This window comes from Adiantum capillus-veneris, chromosome 28 (genome assembly GCF_014529385.1).
Source record: "Adiantum capillus-veneris isolate H3 chromosome 28, ASM1452938v2, whole genome shotgun sequence".
Classification (NCBI taxonomy): domain Eukaryota; kingdom Viridiplantae; phylum Streptophyta; class Polypodiopsida; order Polypodiales; family Pteridaceae; genus Adiantum; species Adiantum capillus-veneris.
Window position 1 is genome coordinate 31,596,743 of NC_140958.1, and position 24,711 is coordinate 31,621,453.

Here is a 24,711-nt window from a genome sequence, read left to right on the forward strand (position 1 = left end):
ACTTGACATATAAAGTGCTTTTAGTTGGACTCTTATAAAAGCCTTGTTTAAATAAATGAGTGTCAACATTCTCATAAGCACGAGGAGATTGCTTCAACCCATACAAAGCTTTCTTACACTTCCACGCTTTATTTCTTGTCCTTTCTTGACAAAACTACGAGGATGCATTACATAAACTTCCAAATATATCACCATTAAAGAAAGCAATAATAATGCCTGATTCATTACATTCCATGCAAAAGGATCTGCCAATGCACACAAAAAAAAAACAATAGTCAGACAACAAGTAGAAGCAATGGTCTCTTCATAATCAATGCCTTGTTTAAGTGCATAAACTTTTGCAGTTGTGCCTAAACTTTTGCAACAAGTCTAGCCTTGTAGCAATCAATCTCACCCTCCGACTTCCATGTCAATTGTATTTACTTCTTTATTTCTACACGATGGAAGTACTTTGTAATGGTGAACATACAATGCAACACCTTCACAAACCTTTGTTGTCGAGCAACTCCTTTCCAGCAAGGAATGGAGCTATTTTGAGGGCTAACTTTGGTGAAGAAACTTGCTAAAAATTTTCTAATTTTTCCTCGTGGTTTTCCATCTGTCTACATTCAGCTTAGGTATGAAGCTTGTTAGCCACACATGTGATGTTCCCCAATTTAGTCTATAAGGTATGAAAGCTAGGTTAGTAGCATTGAGTTACCTTAGTTGGTTAGGCTTTGTCCTTAGTCTCACAAATTAGGGCTTGCATTCTCTCTTAATTTGGCAATCCTTTGAACATCTAGAGAAGACACTCAATATAATGGTCATCTTTATCAAAGGGATTCCCCATTGGATATACACACAAGGAGAAAAAGCCTTACCTATGGAGCTAACGCTCATTTTTCAGGTGGTTGTTTTCTTGTGTATGCAACAAAAAAGGAGCCTAGTTCTATTCAATGGTGAAGCCTTTGATCAGATCATCTTGCATAGAGGACGATAATATTGTGGGCAACCCAAATCACAAATGGTTTCACAAACGAACTTGTGGATGTGGAGAACAGGCATCATCTTTGCTAGTCACTATCTCTTGGCAGATTTTACTACATTGGGTAAATTCTATTTATAGAATGAAAGGCATCATAAGAAATGCCAAATCTAAGGGAGGAGTGAAGGCCAAGAACAACAAGAAGCAATACCTACCAAGGAGGAAGCCACTATCAAGAAGAAAGGACGTGTCAAGGAGGGATTTCAAATGAAGAAGGGAGTCACATCAATGTTACTATAAGTTTTGCATCATCATCACACTTTGCATTGCATATAAGTTTGTATAATAAAATGTTACTATCATCATCACATTTTGCATTGCATATAAGTTTGTATAATAAAAAGGCACATTTGCAATTAAATGCCATATCTTTGTGAGTGTTTCACTATAGTGTTTGGATCCAACTTATTGATGTCATTTTGACAGCTATGTACAATAGATATGTCATTTAATGTCCTGCAATAATAACTGGTGCCTTTTCAAGAACCAGAAAGAGAAAAGGGGAGAATCATTTTATTTTAGAGAAAGTTGGAGAATCACTTTATTCTAGTATAACTTTCTCTCTCTTTTAGAACATTACATCTCTCTCTTTCTTCTCTAGGTGGTAGCTATGATGCCTCCGTAACTCAAACTTAGCCCTGAATCCAGATAGCGCACCGATGTGCAGGAAAGGTGTGCATTAGCTTAGTAGAGGGCCGGTTGAAAATCTTTGCCACAAAAAATGCTAACATGCCAAACAGGCTTCGATTAATTCTGTTCTGGAATTGAATCTTTTATAACAAAACTGCAAAAAAGGAAGAGGAAAGAAGATGACAAACAAAACTCACTCCTTCAACACAGATAAATGACAGCTGATACTGCAAATAACCTCAGCTTTGCACTGACTTTTTGCTCCATTTTCACTTACTTCCAGTTTGAAGAATTTCCTTGGTGTGGTTCAAAGTACAGATCACTCACCCAGCTCTCTTTCTTTAGGAATGAAGGTATCTGTCAAGTGATTTATAACTAATAGGAAGAACAATGGAAATGGGTCATATGACCACAATCATATGGGTAAAAATGAAGGGCACAGCGATGACTTAGAGATCAAAGAGACAGGCTTCAACCAGCACGCTTTGGGGGCAGGAAAAATTGCTAAGATCAAGGGGGTGAATTGGCAATCCAGCAATGATTGGTGAGTCTTGTTCTGAATGTCCAGTTATGCCAAAGTAAGAGGACTTTCCTTCTTCTAATGCCAAGACTAGTGTATTGGTCACCCAATGCTGAGATGCCTGCTTAAAAGAAGGAGACATAGTAAACGACACACAGTAAACCAAACATCAACAAAACCCATGAAACAAACTACTACACTATGACACTAAATCATACTCTTCTTTGCCTGTCACTTGCGAGGCTCTACAAAGACTGCAGTTGTCCTTGATGGGATACTAAATTCTCCACTCGCAATTTCAAAACTTGACTGCTTGGTCATTTCATCTGAAGACGACTCCTGAAACTCAACATCAGCAGTAACTATTAGAAACACATCCAGGCAAGCATCTCTTGCTTAATACGAGAAAAACAGTAGCATCAGCAAAACGCATAACTCTCAATGAAGTACCTGCAAGGGATGCAAAATAAGTGTCTTCGACTTGCAGAAAGGTACATCAAACGAGACACTTTTGGGACAGGCATTGAAGATAACAACTACAGTTTGATATCTACAGAAAATGGCAAAAGAATTACTCTCAAAGTGTTACAGAAGCTCAGTGCAGCATGATTTTGCAAGACAGAGTGTATTAAGAAGCCCGTCACTTCCAAATAGTGTGCACTCAAAATATCCAATACGGCATGACACAAAATATGTGCTCTACTCCAGATAAATTAAACCAGATGCATTTGCAAGCAGAAATCCAGCTCATTATTTGTACAGAGGTCCATCCCTCTCATCTCTTATGAAATAGATGACAACCCTGGTTGACTTGTCAAAGTAAAATGCTCTTTGCATCTTCAAGAAACTTCCCGGTTTTAATGCATACCCTGCATCTGATGCAAGCCCAGGGTGTTCTGCTCTCAGCTTATTCCCCAACACATGGGAAGTCATTCATGATAGTTTTTGGTTAGGACTGTATGTGTGGGGCTGATTGAGTTGACAACTAGATCTTCAGTTAAAAATAAATAAAAAATTGAGTGCTCTTAGAAACGGGACACTGCATACTAGTGACAGACTATTCGACAATCTTTCCATCTATGGATTGTTTTACAACCTCTTCAATCACTTGAAGTTTGAGAATAATGCACTTCACACACTCTACACAGCTTCTACAGCAATTTTAGTTGGTGTACGCTCGTTTATCTTGCGAAGAAAAAGTTGGATTTTAGACATGGGAGTCACTTCTCAAGGGTGCTACTTGAAAGAGGTCCTCTACAACTTTCTGATTCAGAAGCACGAGGATGGAGCTCATTATCCAGTACAATGTTGCGGAGTCACAGAATGAGGCCATGCGATTTTAACGCGTCCACAAAGACAACCCAATTCATTCTCCTAACAGGGAGAGCAGAGGCTACACAGGTGCATCTACACAGGTTCTCGTATGAAATCCACCAAGCCATCTTAAAAATTAGACATACGCTTGATCAAGTTTACTTTATCCAGTTGGATGGTGACATTTTTGTACACAATTTAGCACATTTTGGCAGATGTTAAGAAAATTTTCTTGCTTCCATTATATATAAAAGTTCATCCTATATTTGATTACCAGAAACTTGCTATTCGAGTCTGTTCCTTCAGCACCATATTGCCAACACTTAAACTACAGGTAATCTATCCTTACGCTTCATGTGAAAATACTGTTTGGTGGGTTGCTGATGGGGGGTTGGGGGGGGGGGGGGGGGGGGGGGGATGGGGGGGGATGGTAGGCAAAGGAATGAAATGTTATATAAAACGTCTTCAAAAGGCCAAAAGGAGCTTTGAGACCAAACTGATACAATGCTGGTGGATCTAATACAATGTCTGGGTACAAAGTAAAATGAAGTAAAAGTAAAACTAAAATGAACATCAGTGTCCATCGGGCACTATCCGAGGATGTACTGCATTGGTCGCTAAAGAGCATCGTCAATGTCCGCCTCGGTAAATAATCGTACTAGACGTTGCTGGGCACATTTTCGACACTCCATTTTTTGTAAATTTGTACATACGGACATGAGGCCCTATGTCAAAAGTCTGTGGCCTTTCTTTTTGTCGGCTTTTTAGCTTGCTTTAGCAAGCACATGTACATGCAGGGCAAGTCGCTAGTGTAGCACCAGCTGTCGGGTTATTGTAAGTGCCCGTGAGTGAGTTTTTTGAAGAGAGACTTGTATATAGAAAAAATTAAAAACGTTTAGCAAAAGATCAAAAAATTGCAGGTTTTGTGCAGTTTTTTGCCCTCGCCTTGCCTTCTCTACATGTAGTCGTACCAGAACAGCTCTCTGTTCGCGTCAATTTTGTACTTAGCGGCGTGTAGAATCAATTTTGATCATCTTCAACTTTCTCACAAGTCATTTTTTAAGCTTTTTTACAAGCTTTAAGGTGCCCCAATTGGAGTTATGCTCTTCAGGTTACGGCTAGTTCTTTGTAGGGTTATGGCTCTGGAAGCCTAGTGGCAAATTGTGTGCAGACAGATTGGGAGGGCATATATCTATGAATTGTGGAATTGATGTTGAATTTACGGGTTTGTGATGTTCAATTGTGAAAGGGGAGGCCCTTGTCTTCATATGCATTGGTAGACGTGTGCTGTAAATCCATGCTTTGACACGGTTTTGCTCCTATGTGCTATGGTCCTTTGGGTGAGCGTGTGCTTGTAAATTCCCAAGGGAGTATATGCCTTTTGGTTGGGGTTTACTAAGAGTTGTTCTGGTATACTTTTTGATGCTGAGGTTGAAGTTTGAACGCTCTTGAGCTATAAAGCTGTATCCCAGTTTTTCTTTTGCCCAACAATGTTTTAGTGCCTGCCATCGAGAATTCACTTCAAGTTACTTTCAGTTTACAGGTTTTCGAAGACATGGCATTTAGTTTTCCGGAGTTAAGTGGGAAAGAAAATGAAAGTGCCAAGGGTTCATTGAGCAAATGGAGTTTGCTTGTCTTCTTGCTGACAAGCAAGACCCAACGTTGGTGCTGCCAATCTTCTACTTCTGTTTGAAGGGAGATGCTAGGGAATGGTTGGAAGGCTACAAAAAGGAGCTACAATCAACGCAACCTCCTTAAGTTATGACTTATGATATGGTAAGACATGCTCTTCTAACACACTTTCAACAGGTGGAAGACCCACAAAAGGTATGGCAATCTATTCAAGGCTTCGTACAGGGTGAAAACCCCTCCAAATTCAAAGACTACCACTCCAAATTCAAAGACTTCCCAATTAACAATACATTGAACCACCATCCATCTTCCATTTGGGTCATTGTAAGCAACAGTTGGCTGTAACTCATGCCAAACAAGCATAAGCACTCCTGAGTAATTGGCATTGCTTGCATAAGCTATCCAATATCCCACGAAAAAAGATGTCAGATCGGAAAAATGATGCTGATTATGCTCTTGAAGAACTACCACATCTGCCTTACATTTATTTACATAAGTGTTAGGTTAGCCACTTGTCATGATTACATAACCCATGCACATTATGTGAAATGCATCTCAAAGAACTATGCATACTATGAGGTATGTACAAAGGACAAATGAGTAGGAAAATTAAGTGTTGGTGTCCATCGGCACATCCACATCCGCTGTAGTAGCAACTATAAGTGTGTCACAACAAAGGGAAGGAGAGAAAGTCTGTTGAAGGGCACCCGAAAATGAAGTTGATTCCCCTGTAACCGCTTCCTTATACGAATGCACCACCTTATCCCATGTCTATGTCATAGACTTATTATCATTATAGGGAAGCTTCGTTTGGGATGCAATCTTCACCGGGGGCACATAATTACCAGAAGGGTCCATGTAAATTGAATTGTAAGGATGATGAGGTAAAATCGCGCTCATTGCTTGCTGTGCTTCACGCACCCTTCATCCCCCTCGCGATACCTTGTCCGAACCCCCCTCCCCCCCTCTTCACGTTGCATCCCTCTTCTCACCCACTGCCCTTCGCGCTACCTTCTTTCCACACCCGCTGCTACCCGCAGCCCGTCCACTCCCTGGCCAATGCACAACCTTGCTGGTCGTTCCCCCCCCCAAAAAAGAAATGCTTCTCTCTGCTTCGCCTCGAGTGATGAATATCTGACATTACTCGCCGGAGCTTTCTCAGAGAGTTGTCTTCACTCGGCCCCTTTCCACCACAACAGTAGACACAGATGGAGGGTCATGCTCCACCCCAAAGTGACTCCCAAGAAAACCCCTCGCCCGACCCGCTAGAACCACCATTCGACTTGCTCTCTCGCCGATAGAGCAAGCCAGCCTCGCAGCAAAGACATCCTTAGTTGAGACATATTCCATACGTGGAGAATATGAGTCTCTAGGGGTAACACTGGCACCCACTGTTTCAATAATGTGTCGCAGCAAAGTCCTTAGGTGCTGGTCAAATCTGTTTTGTAGAACATTTTTAGCACGTTGTATCAAGAACAGTTTCAATGGCCAGGAATTGTCAGGTACTTAGAATGACTTTTAAGGTTACAAGTGCTGCTAAATGACATTAATGGATGGTTGATTATGCATATAGCAAGGCTATGTGTTGCGAATGAAGATGTTTCATTGTTTGTACCTAGAAGTGACTTATGTTTCACATTCTATTATGAAATTTTAGCAAGACTTGCAAATGATTGCAATAGAAAGTATTTAATTTCTTTTCAATAATAAATGATTTACAAAAAAAAAAAGTAAAAAAGTGTGTACAACAAAAGCCGAATGTTCAACAGGTGTACACCAAATCTAAATTTATATATATATAAAAAGGGACTGTTCAGTAAACGTACAACATAGTTTTTTGCAAGAATCTATAGGAGCATTGTGAATTTGTACAACAGTGTGGAAAGCGTGGTGATCGTTTTGCATGGAATCCAGTGAACAATGTATACACGACCGGAAGAAAGCTCACCTATAGATGCTTTAACCCTGATCAAGGAATGTTTGCATGAGGACTTTGAAGATGCACGGCGCAAGCAGTCCAGGGAGTTTACTTTGGCGCACGAGGCTTTTATGAAGTATTGCTAGCCGAGTCCCGACATGGATGATCGGGATGCTTTGCTCGAAACGTCTCCTCTTTTCTTCAATACACAGATGACTCATGTATTGCCTTGGGCTCTTACCAAGGATTACCAGAGTCTTATTCATCATAAGTGTCCTGTTTGGGTCGAGGTGGTGGATTTTCCTTGTACTTGGCGTCATTTTCTTCCCTTGTTGGCTGCTCAGCTGGGCAAAGTCATTTGCTCTCCTAAGTTGGACGCCAACATGAATCGGTTTTGTATTTTGTGGAACAGTGAAATTCCTACATCAGTAGGCATTTCGGTTGATTCGGAGGATACAATTGTTAGAAAGCGCCTATTCAAACTCAAATGGGGTAAGTTTGCCGATTCTTGCTTCCGTTGTGGCAAATTTGGACATATGCAATCCGAATGTTCGGAACCGAATCTGCTGCCACCTCCTTTAGCTATCCCTTCCTCTGTGGCTCCACGACCTCCGAAATCTTCTGCTAAGCCTTTGATCAAAGGCCTGTCGGCTTCCACAGCCATGGCAGGACGAACAAAGGCAAAGGAAAGCGAGCACAATTGCAGTCGATCCCTGCTTCTCCGAATGCTAATGATAAAGGCAAAGAACATGTTGCAGCTTCTCCGGCTTGGCTGGTGCCAAAGAAAACTCTTAAAGCCCGCACTTTGGCATCTTCTCGTAACTGTGTTCCCATTGAAAAATGCCCCTCATAAAAAAGTCCCTTGTAATGATAACACTTCTTTGGCTGAGGCCTCGGATAAAGTTGTTTGTTCCTACAAAGAAGTGGTAACAAGGGAAGCCTCTTCATCGCATGGTGCCCCTGTTTTGAGCACCCCTAGTCCTGGTTATTGCTATGCCACCTCACGTGCCCACTGTAGATAAGGATGTGTCAATGGGCACCAGTGCTTGACTCTCCTTTTCTTGTTTCCTCGCCCACTATATATACTGTGCAGAATGCATAGTTCTTTGAATTGCATCTCATATAATGTGTGGGGAGTATACAACCACGACAAGTGGCGACTTACATGGCACTACGTACATACATGTAAGGCGGACATAGTTGTTGTTCAAGAGCATAACCAACACCATTTCACTAGACAAACTTCCTATTTTGCGGGTTATTGGACAGCTTATGCAGGATTGGCTGGTTTTTCTGGAGTGCTTATGCTAGTTCTGCATGAGCTCTTCTTGCCTCTGGTCTTCAAGGACCCGGATGGGAGATGAATGGTTGTCCTATGTATTGTTAATGGGGAAGTATTTGAATTCGGGGGATTATATACATACACAACATCTATTCATCAATCACGGTTGTGGAGTGTCGTTTCCTCGTATTCTTGGCATTCCAATGCTTTTCTCTGTGGGGATTTTAATATTGCTCCAAATATCACAGACAACACTATTGGGCACTCTCACATGCTTCATGTGGAACGCCAATCATGGGATCATGTTTTGTTGACTTGTCGTGGTTTGAATTTATGGCCTCTTCTGAATGCGGGTGATCCCGCATGCACATTTCAACATAATGCTCAATCTATGTATTGCGCTCAACTAGATCGCTAGTATCCTTTCAATATGCAATAGTATGATGACTTTGTATGTGACACGAGGATTGATTATACCGTGTGCCTCTCATATCGTGCTCCCATTTGTTTGAAATTGTGCTTTGGATCTTTTTTGGCTGATGGCTCCCTTCCGAGGAAGCATCTTTTGCATGTCAATAATGCTTAACTTATGCATGAACTTTTACGCTCTATGTTTGGGGATATTATCCCGCCTTTGATTTCGCAGATGCATCTTGACATGGACTCAACCTGGTTTCGCTTTGTTATGCGCGTTCAATGTGTTGTTGAAGATAATGGCAGGTTTTATTTGTCACAGTTGCGAGACCAAGTTTAGCAAGCACAAGATACTTGTCAAAGGTTGATGCACTTGGCCAACACTTCTTCTCTTCCTGAGACTCAGTTGACTGAGTTTCTTTCTACCCGCATTATGTTACGTCATAATAATGAGAGGAAATTGGCCAAGTGGTACACTCGCGCTCCCCAACAGGCTTTTACTAATAAAGGCACTCCCACTCTTTTGCTACAACAGGCTCTAGACTTGGAAGTTTTTTTCACCGTGTCGAAATTTTATGCCAGCTTGCTTGACTTGGGCCGTTGAAAAGCTCCCGGTTGGGGTGGTCATACTGTGGACTTTTTCTTGTTGTTTTGGGATGACCTAAAGGTGCCCTTGTTCATGATGAATACGGCATGGGAATAGTAGGCATTGCCCGCTTCTTGGAAAGAAGGCTTGCTCAAGTTGATACCGAAGCATGCGTTGTGTGGAGAGTTCTCTCAATGCAGGCCAACGACGCTCATGCCTGTGGTGTATAAATTGATGGCTATTGCGGATTCATGGCAGCCAGCCATTGTGGACAGGGGCATTTTAGTGCCAGGCAGGGCACAATGGATTACTTTGCAGGTTCAAGGCTGCCTTATGGTTTCCTGAACATCTATGCGCCCAATCATGCAAGTGGTGGGGCCGAGCTTGGGCACATATAGTGGGGTCCTTGCCTCACGCAGAGCAATGGTGTCTGGGGGGGACTTCAACATGTTGGAGGACCCCTCAGACAAGACGGGAGGCAGCCATGCTACAGTGCACGGAGCTGAGTTGGCAGCTTGGGAGCAGCTATGCATGACCATGAGGATCTCCAATGTATGGCAACATGCAGGATTTGTACGACCATCAGATAGCCTCTCTTTCTCTCGGTCTGACAGGAGAGGTGAATCTATCGAGGATATACGGGTTCTATGCTAGTGGCCACCTATGTGACAATGGAGGAGTAGTATGCATTCTGGCAGGTACCACCTTCTTTGATCATGCACCAGCGATCCTTACAGTTTCAGATACACAGAGGAGTTGTCACAAGACGGGCTCCACGTGCCAATGGAAAAGAACAGACTTGAACAACTTTAAGCACTTCAAATAACAACTGAACTGAAAGAGAGAGAGATGACACACGACATGGAGTGGCGGAATTCCACCCTAGAGAGTATTGGCCCCAAACCTTGGCGCCCCTTTTGGTAATTCTTTATATTGTATCAACACGGTACAAGCCGGTACTCCAGACTCTGCACCTTCTCCAGGAAGCATGCCAGAGAAAGAGCCCTAACCTCATATTTAAAGGCCCTTGGCCTAAAAAGCAATTACAGTGAAAAGCCTTCAAACTCAAAAGCATCTGGTCCAAAAGCAAAGCCAAAAAGCTGCCATCGTAAATCACGGAAATCCATACAGCCTGCCACATCATCAGCTAGCGCAAAACGCGAAAATCCGTACAGCCTGCTACGTCATCAGTTTGTGTGTGTCTGTGTGTAGGTCCTGCTTTATTTTAATCCTTTGTTACTTGGGGCCCCATCAAACGGGGTCCCCATAAGTTGGTAGGACTTCTTCTTCTGTTACTTGTTCTTCTTAGGGTTTGCAAGTTGAGCCATTCTTTAAACCTTGACACGTCAGCAGTTTGTTACATCTCCCCTTCTTGAAAGAGAGTAATCGTCCGTGATTACAGCATATCTGCAAAGCAACTCAAGTTAGCTCAAAAATTTCCGAGAGTCATTCTGAGGGACATTCCGAGGGACAATCAATTTGCTCTTTTTGTTAAGGAGTTAGCTTCTCCTTTCTGCTCTTTTGATCAAGGAGTTAGCTTCTCCTTTCTGCTCTTTTGATCAAAAAGTTAGCTTCTCCTTTCCTCTAGATTGGAACTCTTGATATTCCGGCGTAGTAAAATTAGCCATCACACCCAGACCATACTGATCTTCCACGGGTGTCTTGATGCACTAAAAAATTACATACCCAGGCAATCTCATCCAATTAGGAATATTCAATAATTTGCACATCACAATGCAACACAAATGCTTACATATGCATGTTACAAGACACAACAAATAGCGTCGATGAGCACTCCCTCAAGACAAACGGTCTGCGGTATGAAGCTACTCAACGACTACCTCGTCACTCCCCCCGCAAATAACCTAAAAAGGTCCGGGCCATGAGCTCAGAGGACTGTACAACCGAACGCTCCCCAGACCGCAGTCTGCGTCGCTTGGAAGTTCAAGCATACAACCAAACGCTCCCCTGGCATCGGCCTTCGTCGTTCGGAGGTTTTCAAACATACAACGAAACGTTCCCCAAGCATCTGCCTGCGTCGTTCCGAGATCCAAACAATACAATACCAAAACAGTATTTCTCACTTCTCCACCCGGGAGTAAAATCACCAATCATTGAAACCAGTATTAAAACCAGAGTCAACAATTCAAACGGCACCAAGACAGGTTCAAAACAGATACCATCCATTTCAAACAAGACCACTAAACAACTTCTCAAACAGAAGTCAAACTTAAAAAGCAATCTCAACATCAGTCGAGCTTGAAAAGTCGACTGACTTTCCATCTTGACACCTGCACCAAAAATTAGGGTTAGGTTCCTTCCATGAGGTCGTAGCCAAGCATAGCATGGTCCATCAGCTCTTGGAAAGAGAGTGTTTTCTTTGGCGGCGATGGTAGTCCCAAAAGATAGCAATCACGCTGGATCTCCAAGGTCATCTGCTCGTGAAGAGACGTCTACTGAGAGATGTCGAGAAACTTCAAGTTATAATCTGCTAGGGTTTCCATGGCAAGCATTTCAGGATTCCCCACTCTGCCAGAAGTTGCACTTTGAAGGAAGATGTCAGAAACCATATAACTTCGGGCAAATTTTTTCTTGAAAGCTTGCCAAGTCCTTGGAAGTGTGTGGCTTGGTAGCTATAGACATGTGCATGGTACTATCTTTGAGAAAAACAGCAGCTCGAAACAAACCTTGGATCCTTCTCTTGCAAGTGATCTTTATGGATTATGCCCTGTAGGACATGAGCGGTGAAGACTGGAGCACGCCTGATGCGCGATGAAGTAAGGGTGGGAGTGGCTAATAAGTCCGGGTTGGAGAGCGAAGATACCTCCAATAGCTCTATCTCCTCTTTTGTAGGACCGATATGCTTTCACAAAAGCACACGCCTGATGCTCTGGTAGAACTGTCACAAGACGGGCACCACGTGCCAATAGAAAAGAACAGACTGAAATAGACTTTTAGCACTTCAAATAACAACTGAACTGAAAGAGAGAGAGACAACACGCAGCACGGAGTGGCGGAATTCCACCCTAGAGAGTATTGGCCCCAAACCTTGGCGCCCCTTTCCGTATTTCTTTATATTACATCAACACAGTACAAGCCGGTACTCCAGACTCTGCACCTTCTCCAGGAAGCATGCCAGAGAATGAGCCCAAACCTCATATTTAAAGGCCCTTGGCCTAAAAAGCAATTACAGTGAATAGCCTTGGATCCGGGGGTGTCAGTTCTTTACAAGCGGGCTCACAATCAGGTGCTTTTGGCAAGGGGAAGAAGGGATCATTTTTGCTCACATGATCGGTTAGACAGGGATGCCCTCTTGCCCCCTTCCTGTTTCTCTTCTACGCTGAGGCGATGAGCAGATTTTTGACTTCCTAGGAGCTGGGACTGCGAGGCTTACAGTTGTCCATCATGGGAGAGGAGCTTCTGGACGTAGAGTTTGCAGACGATTCAGGCTTTTACTTGGAGGGCTGAGAGGCCAACCTACAGAGGTGTGAGCAGGCTCTTGAGGTGTTTTGCTGTGCATTGGAAGCATTGATCAACTGGAGGAAGATAGTGGCTTTCTGGGTTGGAAGCTCTCTCACCCCAGAGTGGTCACCAAGTGAGGGTTTCAGGTGGATTTCCCCTGGGAGTCTGGGACACCTGTACGTTATCTGGGTTGTCAAGTTGGCTTGGACTTGACACCAGAGCAGCAAAACGCTCCTCTCCTCCTGTCTATTTGGAGAAAGCTACTGCATTGGAGCTCAGTGCGGCTCTCTTTGGCTGGCAAGGTAGTAGTAGCCAACCAGGTGCTCTTACCTACTATGTGGTACATTACCTCTTGCTGGATTTTATCTAGCTCTTGCATCAGCCAGCTGGAGAGGTTGACCAAGAACTTTTTGTGGTCAGGGCGTGATACACAATCGGCTCGGGGCCAAGGTTTCCTGGCAGGCCATCACACTACCTCGTTCCCACGGAGGGTTGGGGATCATGGACCTAACACGGCACAGTAGAGCCCTCCTTGGGAAGTTGGTGATCAGAGGTCTTCTTCTAGGTGGGGAGCCCTGGAAGGAGTTGTTGTTGCAGTTGATTGAAGCTAGAGTCCCTTAGACACGAAGGGTTGGGGATCATAGACCTAACACGGCAGAGTAGAGCCCTCCTTGGGAAGTTGGTGATCAGAGGTCTTCTTCTAGGTGAGGACCCCTGGAAGGAGCTGTTGTTGCAGCAGATTAGCGCTAGAGTCCCTTAGACAGGGGGCCCTTGGAGTCCTTCCACACAATGGATTTTCACAGAGATGCACAGAGTTGGCTTGAGTAGGAGGTGGGAGGATCGGTTTGCAGTGAGCCTACTACAAGCTTGAGAGCAGTTGAGGGGTGGCCTGGAGCACTACCAACCCTCTTGCATTGAGGAGCGCCTGAGAAAGCCACAGTTGCTGAACCATTTAGTTCGTGCCCAGCGTGGTCATGTGGTTGGGAGCCGTCCACATGTCTCCTGGGGTCCCATGGCAAAGGGGCCAGTCCGCTCTCTTGGGGACTTGCTGTACTTTAGACGTCTTCTAGAGGAGCTTCAAAGCATACACTTGCAGGGCAGGAGAGGAGCATAGAGCATGTGTCACGACATTGCAAAGGCTCTACCACCAGATTGGCTCATCCCTTTAGAGCAGTCAGCTCCCCTCGCTGGATGGGGGCGTTCACGTGACTAGAGGTTCTCATAGCCATGAGGGCCAGCTCAGACTTAGGCTCTTGCTTGTTCTTTGAGGTACAGAGAGAGGGGCATCTCCTTAGCGTCTTCGGCCTTACCGCCTCCACAACCTCCTCACCCCCAAAGTCCCCTCTAGAACTTAGATATAACGTGCTTCGACTTCGGCAACGCCTTCCTTTGTGGGATAAGGGAAAAGGGAAATAGGTATTGATGTCTACCGCACCTAATTCCATAAGTCTCAAAAGAAAAATAGAGAGATAGAAAAGAGAAAACACAAGGACACACGAAAGGATGCTTTGGATGGTTCCCAAAAAGACGCTTAAGGTTTAAACTCCAGCCTCTTCCGGTATTTTTTTCTTTTCCGAGAAGAAGATTCTTCCATGAGTTAATAAAATTGTCCATAGGGCTACAACCACCTCTACTAGAGAGGGCTACATCAACAAGGGGAGACTCACAATTAAAAAACAGAATATGTACAATGGGGCTAAATCACGAGATGGAAGGAGGAGGAGAGAGCCACACAGGTGGACGGTAGTGCCATCTGGGTGCACCTTGGACCATGGTGAAGAAAGGCCCTGGGCGCCAAAGTCGCAAGAAAGCCTCTCCGCGCTTGTTGGAGTCTCTCGAACTGGCCCTTGAGAGTGTGAATCAGCTCCAACCAAAAATCACACACAGTCTCTACCAATAGAACAAGGTGAGCCTCGAAGATGAGGAAGCAGCAGGCTCGCCAAATGAACCAAAGTGTCAGGCCACAAATGAGCTCCCAACACACCTCCCTCTCACTGCACCACTCCTGGCGGGTAAGCTCTATGGCAAGCTTATGGTCCTCTTGGTGGAAGCCAACTCAATATGGAGCATAGGGCTCGTAAGAGTGGACCACGTTACAGCAGCCCAAGTGTACTGTCGAGCTGTGGAAAAAGCTGGCAACAGTCGAAGAACTCGAAGCCAAACCTGTTGTGCCATGGGGCAGTCCCACAGACAATGTCGCTGACTCTCCAAAGGATGACCACAAGCTGCACAGGCTGCCAAAAAGCCACTGTGTTCTAGACATCTCCCAATTGCTGTAGCTCTATGGGCAGCAAGCCACTGGAACAAAGTGAGTCTCCTCGACTGTCTGGAGTCCCACAACAGCTCCCAGACACCTGACAAGAACTGACCTGTGAGGCCCTCCTCCTGCCAACGAAGTGTTGCAACAGGACGAGCCTCTCTCCGAGCTGCCTGTATGGGGTGCCCCAATCAAACTGTGTGTTGAAAGAATGGGATTCCACGGTGATCAGCTAAAGAGAAAGGGTCTCTCCAGAACTACCTCCAAGCTCTCCCAAGCCTAAAGCCGCAAGTGGCTTGTCTCAAGATCTGTAGGGTAAGGATCTAAGACACAGGTTCTCCCTCTGATGCCCAAAACTCTTATCCTGTGAAAACAGCACTCTGCAACGTGAGAAGCCTCTAATGGGACTCTAGGAAGGCGACCCTCTCCCTGAAGCTCAAAGGTACAGACTTTGAGCAAGCCCGAACTGCGATGAGGACCTCCAATCACGTGAAGGCCCCCATCCATCTCGGAGATGTTGTCTCAAGAGGGGTGAGCCACTCCTCTGGTAAAGCCTCTATAATGTCCTGGCACATGCTCTGCACCCCTCTCATGCCTCGTAGAAGGATGCTCAGAGCATCCTTGGACAAGCCTGAAAACTGAAGTCAATCAACGAGAGTACGGGCTAGACCCTCTGCCATCGGACCCCAAGAACCATGATGCCTACTACAAACCAGTTGGCCTCTCTGCGTGCTGACCATGGGGTTCCCAAAAAGGAGCTGCCTCAAGCGCTCCTCCGTGCAAGTGGGCTGATGATGCTCTAGGCCTCTCCTCATCTGCTCCCAGGATCTAAGCAGGCTCGCAACAAAACTTTCCACTAACCTCCTGCTCAAACCAACTTTGTGCATCTCTGTGAAAATTCAGCTGATGGAAGAGCTCCAAAGGCCTCTTGCATGAGGGACCCGAGCTCGAAGTCGGTGAAGCAACAACTGCTTCCAAGGCTCCTCCCCTAGAAGCAATCCTTTGACCACAAACTTCCCAAGAAGGGCTCTCCTGTGTTGTGCTGGGTCAATGATCCCCAGCCCCCCCCCCCCTGAGAACATGGTAAGGTGATGACCTACTAGGCTACTTTGGCCCGGGCGAGCTAGGTGTGGCGCCCTGACCAAAGAAAGTTCCTGATCAGCCTCTCCAGCTGGCTGATACAGGAGCTCGAGAAGATCCAGCCAGACGTGCTATACCACATAGTAGCCAACAACATCTGGTTGGCCACTACAACTCTCTCTGCCAAAGAGAGTCGTGCCGAACTCCAATGCAGTAGCTTCCTCCTAATAGATAGAAGGGGAGCAGCCTGCTGTTCAAGGTACGCTTCACCTACGACTTCACACGGTTTCTTGGCGATTCTTCACCAAACTTTAAGGTAGCTTGCTTCAGAGTTCATGTACTGTTCCTTGCAGGTAGAGGGGTAGAGGCCCTGGACACGACGGTTGGCTTTGCTTTTCCCTTATCTGGCAGGGACCAGTCTGAGTGAACTCTAGACCCAATGATGGATTGGCTGCAAGCACAGGCCCTCCAATTCTCTCATCACATCGGAGACCCGGGGGTTACAGATCTGGTACAGACTTTGTGGCTGTTGGTCAAGTTCTTAGTGACACCTCCAGACATGGCAAGATGCACACACATTGTGGCACACTTCTTTGCTGACACGTAGAGCCCACCATGATATGTATATATACATGAGGACTCCTGGACAGAAGAGGTAGCACTGCGGACGGCACGCTCTTTAAGGGCCGACACCTACCAATTTTGAGGCTGCAGCTCCTAGATGGATGGGGGCTTTCACGCGCTTGGAGGTCCTCATTACCGTTAGGGCTTTCTCGGAGACAGTGCCCCCCATGTTTTCCGAGATTCACGGGGAGGGTCAACTTCACATAGTCTCAGTAGAGGCACCACAGGTTGCAGAGTGCTGTTTTGAGAGGATTAGAGTTGTGGGCACTTGTGGGAGGACTTGTGTCGTCGATCCTGACCCAGTAGATCTTGAGTGAGGACACCCGCAGCTTTGGGCTTGGGAGAGCAACCCTCCAATACGAGTGCAACAGTTCTGGCACGATCCTTTCTCATCACCCGATCACCAAGGGACTCCTTTTGTCCAATACACAGCTCGTTTCGGGCGACACATACTAACAACACAAAGAGACGCTCGCCCAGCCGCAACACTTCATTGGCAGGAAAAGGGACTTATAGCTGAGTTCTTGTCAGGTTTTTGGGAGCGGTTGTGGGAGAGCAGACGGGCGAAGACGAGAAGACTTACTATGTTTCAATGGCTAGAAGCGCACAAGCCTACATCAATGGGAGTTGGTTGGTACACAACGGCTTCTCAGCAACATGTGTAGCCCGTGGCCATCCTGTGGAAAGTCAACGACATTGTTTGTGGGAGTGCCCCAGGGCACAGCTGGCTTGGCTTTGGGTTCTCAGACTGATGCCTGACCTGTCTACAGCCAGAAAGTACACTTGGGGTGTTGCAGCTTGGTCCATTCTCACGGGCCCAGTACTCCACTCCGAGTTGGCTGAAACTGATACACACACTCAGGGTCAGTTTGAGAGACTTCAGGGAAGCTCCGAGCGCACGTGAGAGCACCGAGAGGCATTCTTGCGATAATGGCGCCTAGGGCCTTTCTTCACTATGGTTCAGTAAGCGCCTAGATGGCACTACCGGCCACCAGAAACCGACAATGAAGCTGATTTTCCTGTAACTGCTTCTTTATACAAATGCACCACTTATCCCATGTCTCCGCCAGAGACTTATTATCATTAAAGGGGAGCTTCGTTTAGAATGCAACCTTCACCGGGGGCACATAATTACCAGAAGAGGCTGGAGTTCAAACCTTAACCGTCGTTTTGGGAAGATCAAGGGAAGGCTCAGCCATAATGAAGCCCGTACGCACCACAAAGATGGAAAGAATTAGCACAATATCAAATGGTTGTAACTCGGACGAAAACTTCACAATGTGAAGTCTGCATGTATGCTATACGACTAAAAACCATTCCCAAATGCCACGAAAAGCCCAAATTACCCTTAAAAAGAAGTGCAAGGTATAGACACATGGTAGTCACCCACAATACAATATAACCCTCAACTCCATCATGCGTAGTGTCTACTAGATACCAGGACATCCCCACTAATGTCATCTCTGCCCAATAACGGGTGTAGAACTAGGTACTAACATATGCTCCCAAAAACCACACACACCACTCGCGCACGCATAGGAGCATTATCAACACAGTTCAACGTACTGAGTTTCTGTCATGACTCCAGCGATCAACGGCAGACTCAGCCATATGAAGCCTAGCAGCATTAAATCGGAAAAATTAGCACACAAATGAGGTAGTTGATAGGGCATATGCACCATAAAAGATAGAAAGCAGTGGCACAATATCAACTGGTCATAACTCGGATGAAAACTTCACAATGTGAAGTCGCTACATCCGCTATAGGACTAAAAAATATACCTAGATGAATCCAAGATAAGCCCAAACTCATCCGTACAAGAAAGTGCAAGGTATAGACCCATGGTAGTCACCCACAAGACAATATAACCATCAGCCCTATCATTGATACGATTGACTAAATACCCCGACATCCCCATTAACGTTGTCAGTGCCCAATAGTGGGTGTAGAACTAGGTACTAACATACGCTCCCAAACACCACACACACACACTTTTTTTTGTGTAAGTCATGATTTAGTTACAAGTGAGAAACCTCAAAACAAGGAAAACCCACAGTAAAAACGTACTACAGGCGAAGCGTTGCGATGCTTCAAAAGCTAGAAACAATCAAAGAAAATCTTGGAAGCTTTAAGAGAGATATTTCCCACATCATAAGTATAATGTAGCGCTTGTCCAAGCGAAAACTTGAAGTAATGGAAAGGGTCAATTTGTAATGCATGAAACATCCAAGAGTTGCGCTGGTGCGATATGGTCCACATAACCCAAAATTTGACCAAACTGAGGAAGATCTCACGGTTGAAGAACTTCAAAAATCCAAAACCGTCTATGAAAGATTCTAATTGGGAAACAAAGGCGCAGAGCAGAGGAAGCTGCCTGATGAAAGTCCGCAAGCAGCGGCAATCCCAAAGCAAATGCGTAACAAACTTGTCAGCCCCATGACAACGGAGACAACAACAGAAGCAATGCGTCGTGCATCCAACAAAGTACTAGCCGGTAGAGCACCCACCATGCATCTCCACAAGAAAATGTGTTCCTTGAGTGGTAAGTGATTCTTTCAAATGGGAGAGAGTATTTTTTGCCACCACAATTGAGGTCTGGAGAGTGACCACAGTTGATTTCCATAAGCCACAATCCATACATCATACTGCAACAAGGCATAAGCAGACCCACCAGATATGCAGTCTATCCTAATATGGCCAAGATGCTAGTCAAAAAGCCATGAGTCCCCAAAACAGTAAAGGCACTAGTGAAACATCTGCAAGTAGCTACTGAATTTGGTACCATAGGCATCGATAATGAGCTCTCAAGTCATAACAAATAGCAGCAACCGGAAAAGAAAGAACCTGTCCCGCACTATCCACCACTTGATCAACCTAGCAAATCCCTTTCTGCGAAAAAAAGTAAGCTTGTCGAGGAGAACGTTGAACCAAAGTAAGAGAGAATGCTTTGCTCTGATGGATGCTCTCCAACCGAAGTGAGTTTTCTGAAGGAGATTGATGACCGTGCCAGGATAAGTGCAAGGTAACAGCCTTCCAATTTGCAACAAAAGACGAAGTGAAAGGACACGCGGAATATGGCCATCGAATTGCCCAAAAATGACATCCCAATACGAAGGACACCAATGACCAATAGATGCCGTGACAATGCCATCACATAAATGTGAAACCATGAGCGTCCATGGTTGTCGTTCGTCCATCAGCGCAGGCAGAAGCATAGCTTTTCGAGCCAAAACGTGCCGACGTAAATCCATAATATTAATTCCTCCAGTCGCTTAGGAGTGCATAACTTACCCATAGATAGAAACCACAATTCTTTCTTGCGGGAGAAAGTACGCCAGAGATGTTCCAACATACATGACATAAGAGACCCAAGGCACCGTTGAGCCAGCATAAAAGTGGCAAATAGAACTACACATAAGCCATCTTTATGCATTGGATAATTCCGAGTTGCACATGTAATGGCCAGGTTGACAATTTTTAAAAGCTAAGCTTTAAGTGCATTCTCTAGAGCACCCATTCAAGCTTATGCATTGCGAACACATTCCAACCAACCAGATATCCCAAATGGCGTATTGTGAGAGAGAGAGCTTTCATCTTATTGGCATAGGTCATGTGCACAATTTTCGCATGCAGTTCCAAAGTCAAGTCTTGCAATAAAATAAGTTATGATGAGTAGATAGAGCTTTAAAATGCTTGAGAAGTACATTCACTCATACAGATAGAGGTTTTCCCTCTAGTATAACAAGATTTAGCGCATACTGGACAACAAGATCAATGAATTGCTGAACAGGAATGGCAACTTCTTTCTCGGGTTCTGAACCATCCCAAGGCTTGCATGGATCTTCAGAATCATCGTGCAGGCATTCCTTCATGAGGACCATTGGATCATCCAATGAAGAGTCCATCGCTTTGCATCTTTTGTAGATGTAGGAATATCTGTCATGAAGCTTGAACACGTGATTTTTCCGAAGCGATCTTCATCCAATGAAGAGTCCATTGCTTTGCATCTTTTGTAGATGTAGGGATATCTGTCATGAAGCTTGAACACGTGATTTTTCTGAAGCGATCTTTCCCTATACCGAGTTTCCGTTCCTTTACTACTGTCTTTCAGAACACAAAGGCACTTGCTGTACAGTTTTAGGGAAAACTCAGCAGAGAGCACTCACTTTTTTTTTACTTTTTTTGGTGGTAAAGCAGAGAACAATCGCACGTACACACTCGCAAGCAACTGGGCAAGCGAGGAGGAAACCCTAACCTGACCAGGCTGTACACACAGACACCCACGCACACACACACCAACGCATGCAACAAGTAGAACCGCACAGAGCGCTGACTGCAACAACAGGTCCCGCAGGTCCTAGGGCTCGAGCAGGAGGGCAGAGGGCGTTACTGGTTGCAGCAGTAAGTCGTGCAACTCCTAGGGTTCACGCAGGCGGGCAGGGGGTGCTGCAAGGACATGTGCAGGGTGCAGAGAGCCCACCTCTCGAAGGCACACCACGTGCTCACCACCAAACACACTTTTTTTTTGTAAATATGCTTTGATTAATTTACAAGAAACCTCAACGCGACGAAAACCCACGAAAAAGATCAAATATAAAGGGAGGAACACAGAAGTGTTCTGTGATATGAAAGTGCTAAACGCAAACATTGAAAAGTTGCAAGATTTCCAGAGATGTCCCCAATGTCAAAGGCAAAATGTAATGATTGCCTCAACGAAATCTTGAACGAGGGAAAAGGATCCGCCTCATGGTGATGAAACATGTGCAAATGGCGTTGGCGCCACAAAGACCATAGCGACCAGAATCTGGCCCATGTGCAGAAAATCGCAAATTGTTGAAGGGAAGGCGAAAGAATGCCAAAAACCTAGAGTTGCTTGTGGAAAATTTGCTGAGGGAAAACGAAGGTGCATACATGCAAAGAGGCGGTCCAGGAAAGCCCTGGTGAAGCGACAATCCTGGAGCTGATGCTTGACAATCTCATCACCAGCCGAGCAACTGATACAATGAGAGGAGCTGATGTGACACGCCGCAAGGAGGGTGTCAACCAGGAGAACCCCCAGCAAACAGCGCCAAAGAAAAAGACGCACGTTAAGAGGTAAGTGGGACTTCCAAGTTGCAGTAAGAGCCTTTCTCCACCACTGATCAGATTTGTGTGTAAAGACCAAAGCGCATTACAGTGGTCAGCTGTAGCGCGGATAATGTGTCGTGCTCTCTACAGTGTGTGGTCCTCAGTGCAATGTGCGTGATGATCTCACTCAAACAGACTGAACAGAAAGGAAACCATAGACATCAACAGAGCTCACAAAGACACAACAGTAGACCAGAACATATGACTCGACTATCTCAAAGACTGATACAGACTCTAGCGTGGCAGCACACTTAGCTCCAGCCCAGGACTCACAGGTACAATGGGGGTGTCGAAGCTTAGATGTGCCGGGAACGGCTCATAAATGTCAGCCATGTGGTGACCTGGCCACGAGGTCCACTAGACCACCGTCGGTACCCTGCCACGTGTCACTCCCCAGCCCAGAGGGTCCGTCCAGTGTCCGTCCAGTGTGAACCACCCTAGACCTGTCCTGTGAAAGACACTGTATCGTGAAGGACACTGTAGCCCTGCTACAGGTTGCCCGCCACAAGACCGCTCACTGTCTCGGTGAGAGGAATACTGAAAAAACTGTGAAAGGAAACCACTAGGTACTGCATCCGTACATTTCTTGAAGCAGGTGCTAGGCCCAACCATGACCTTACATGCCTCAAAAGTGGAGTAAAACACTACCCTGCTTACAACGCCTTAAGCCTTTTAATAGGCAAGAACCCAATATGATTGCATAGTCCAAGAATCCCAATCGGAAAAACAGACAGCGTGGCTCCTCAGCAAAGAGATATGCTCAGTTTGGACAAGCGCATCTTTATCCTCCATAACCATAGTGAGAAGAAAATGACATGGTCCTCACCTGCAAATGAAATTGTTGAAAAGACTGATGATCAGAAGCTCGAGTAATAACGCCGGTGAGGTTAAGCTCTATCTTAATGGCAGAACAAAAAGCATTAACAACGGGATGCTTGAAAGCCACAAGTGAATGCTTGAAAGCTGAGGGGTGGGTAGGTAGTACCCAGGTGAATGCTTGAAATCCGAGGTAGGTAGGTAGGTAGAGGAGAGGGCGAGGGGTAGGTAGGGGGAGGGCGAGGGCGAGGGGTAGGTAGGTAGGGGGGCTAGGGCGAGGGGGTAGGTAGGTGGGAGGGGGAGGGTGAGGGAGTAGGTAGGTGGGTGGGAGGGCGGCGAGGGCGAGGGCGAGGAAGGTAAGGAGAGGGCTAGGGGTAGGTGAGGGCAAGGGCGAGGGGGTAGGTATGGGGAGGGCGAGGGCAAGGGAGGTAGGGAGAGGGCGAGACCTAGGGAGGGGGAGAGGGAAAAGGAGGTAGGGAGATGGCGAGGCCTAGGGAGGGGGCGAGGGCAAAGGAGGTAGGGAGAGGGCGAGTAGGGGGAGGGCAAGGGCGAGGAGGTGTGAGGGGGACTAGGGCTGTAGATGGAGTCCATGTACCGCTGGTTGAGAGAGGAGATGCTACAGAGCGCAGCCACCATGAGCAAGACAACTATCATGAGAATGGAATTCATTAGGCAGGACAAGCTCTGTGAAGGGAGCTTTGTTCTCTGAGGAGATTTCTGCCCGCTTCTATGGTCCTCCATAGGCTCACCAAATTCAAAGACTTCCACCAAGGCCAAGGGCGCATCTGGGGTAACTTCTATGACAGTCAACCTTTGAGCTGGCTCAGGTGGCTCATTGGGTTTAGTTACTGTGGAAACATTGGAAGAAGGTGTACCTCTATGCAAAGAGTGAATAGAGACGCCATAACAAGGCATAGATTTGGTAGCCTCCAACCACTCCAGTAGATCTTCGTTAGACGCATCAGGTGTAGTAGGCTGTTCTTGTTCAGGGTTGGTTTCCATTGACAAAGAAACTTGCTGCACCACTCGATCCATACCTCCTTCTAAGAGGATGGGTTGCATCGGGGAGCCAGAAGTTTGTATCCACATTGCGTCGTTTCCCCAATCATGAAGTGCTTTAGTGTGTCGCAGCCATGGTCTTCCAATGAGCAAACGAAATCTGCCCTCAATCTGGGGAAGACGAACCACAACAAAATCCAAGTTAAAAGTAAAGTCTCGTACCTGCAGAGGCACATTGTCCACTATGCCCACTGGGTAGACCATTCGCTGGTCGGCCAATGTAGTTGTGAATGGAGTTGGGCGAGTAGGCTGTAGACCTAGAGCTAACATAGCGAACTCGGGCATCAGGTTGATGCCAAATCCACCATCCACTATCACTCCTAAGAATTGCCGACCCCAAACGGACACTGTCAGGCGAGGGCTTCTATAATCAGTGAGTGGAGCAGCGAGATTGGATATCATATAGGACTCTGATGATCGCACTGGGAGGTGCCCGCCACTAGGACCTGCTCCAGGATAAAGTGATTGAATAACAGCAAGGGTGTCACTGCTAAACTTTGCATCTAGTCACAGCATGTCATAGAGAGACACTTGTTGGAAGGTGTTCTTCAAGACTGACTCTGCTGTAAGCTTGTCCTGTTCTACCAGTTGTTTCTTGGGTACCTTGATCTTTTGTAGATCGGAAACTGCTTCCCAGAAAGATTCATCAATATCGGAGAGCAAAGATGCGGATGGGATGGCTTGTTAACAGCTGCGGGCACGGTATCCATTGGTGTGAGACTGTGTGGGGCAGTTGAACTTGTTGGAATGCTAAGACCAAGAGCGGCTCTCTGGGCCCGGGTGAGGACGCCCGATAGCTCCTCTGCCAACTGCGACGGCTTATTTTTAGGGGTAACCACGTGGGTAGAAGGGGGCGGCTGAGAAGCAGTGCTAATTGCTATCAAATTGAGCTTGGGAAAGGCAAACTCAGTCTGGCTTTGACTTGGGTTCGAAGCCGTGGATGCACGAATTTTAGGGCAATCCTG

At 45.9% G+C, this 24,711-nt stretch overlaps 1 protein-coding gene across 5 annotated transcripts in view; it reads right to left on the reverse strand.

Moving 5' to 3' along the window:
• Nucleotides 1-2,146: 2,146 nt before the first annotated feature.
• The window catches only part of LDA (limit dextrinase), a 158,697-nt gene continuing 136,132 nt past the window's right edge, over nucleotides 2,147-24,711 (reverse strand). For 4 of the 5 annotated variants that reach the window (XM_086504028.1, XM_086504027.1, XM_086504026.1 and 1 more), the window contains 3 exons: nucleotides 2,625-2,724; nucleotides 2,393-2,513; nucleotides 2,147-2,295 (listed from right to left, as the gene is read on the reverse strand). In XM_086504028.1, coding sequence (XP_086360154.1) covers nucleotides 2,406-2,513; nucleotides 2,625-2,724 — 208 coding nt within the window. In that variant the 3' untranslated portion in view covers nucleotides 2,147-2,295; nucleotides 2,393-2,405. Of the gene's footprint in view, nucleotides 2,296-2,392; nucleotides 2,514-2,624; nucleotides 2,725-24,711 lie in introns of those variants that run through there. The other variant, XR_015186918.1, reaches the window with a different exon arrangement.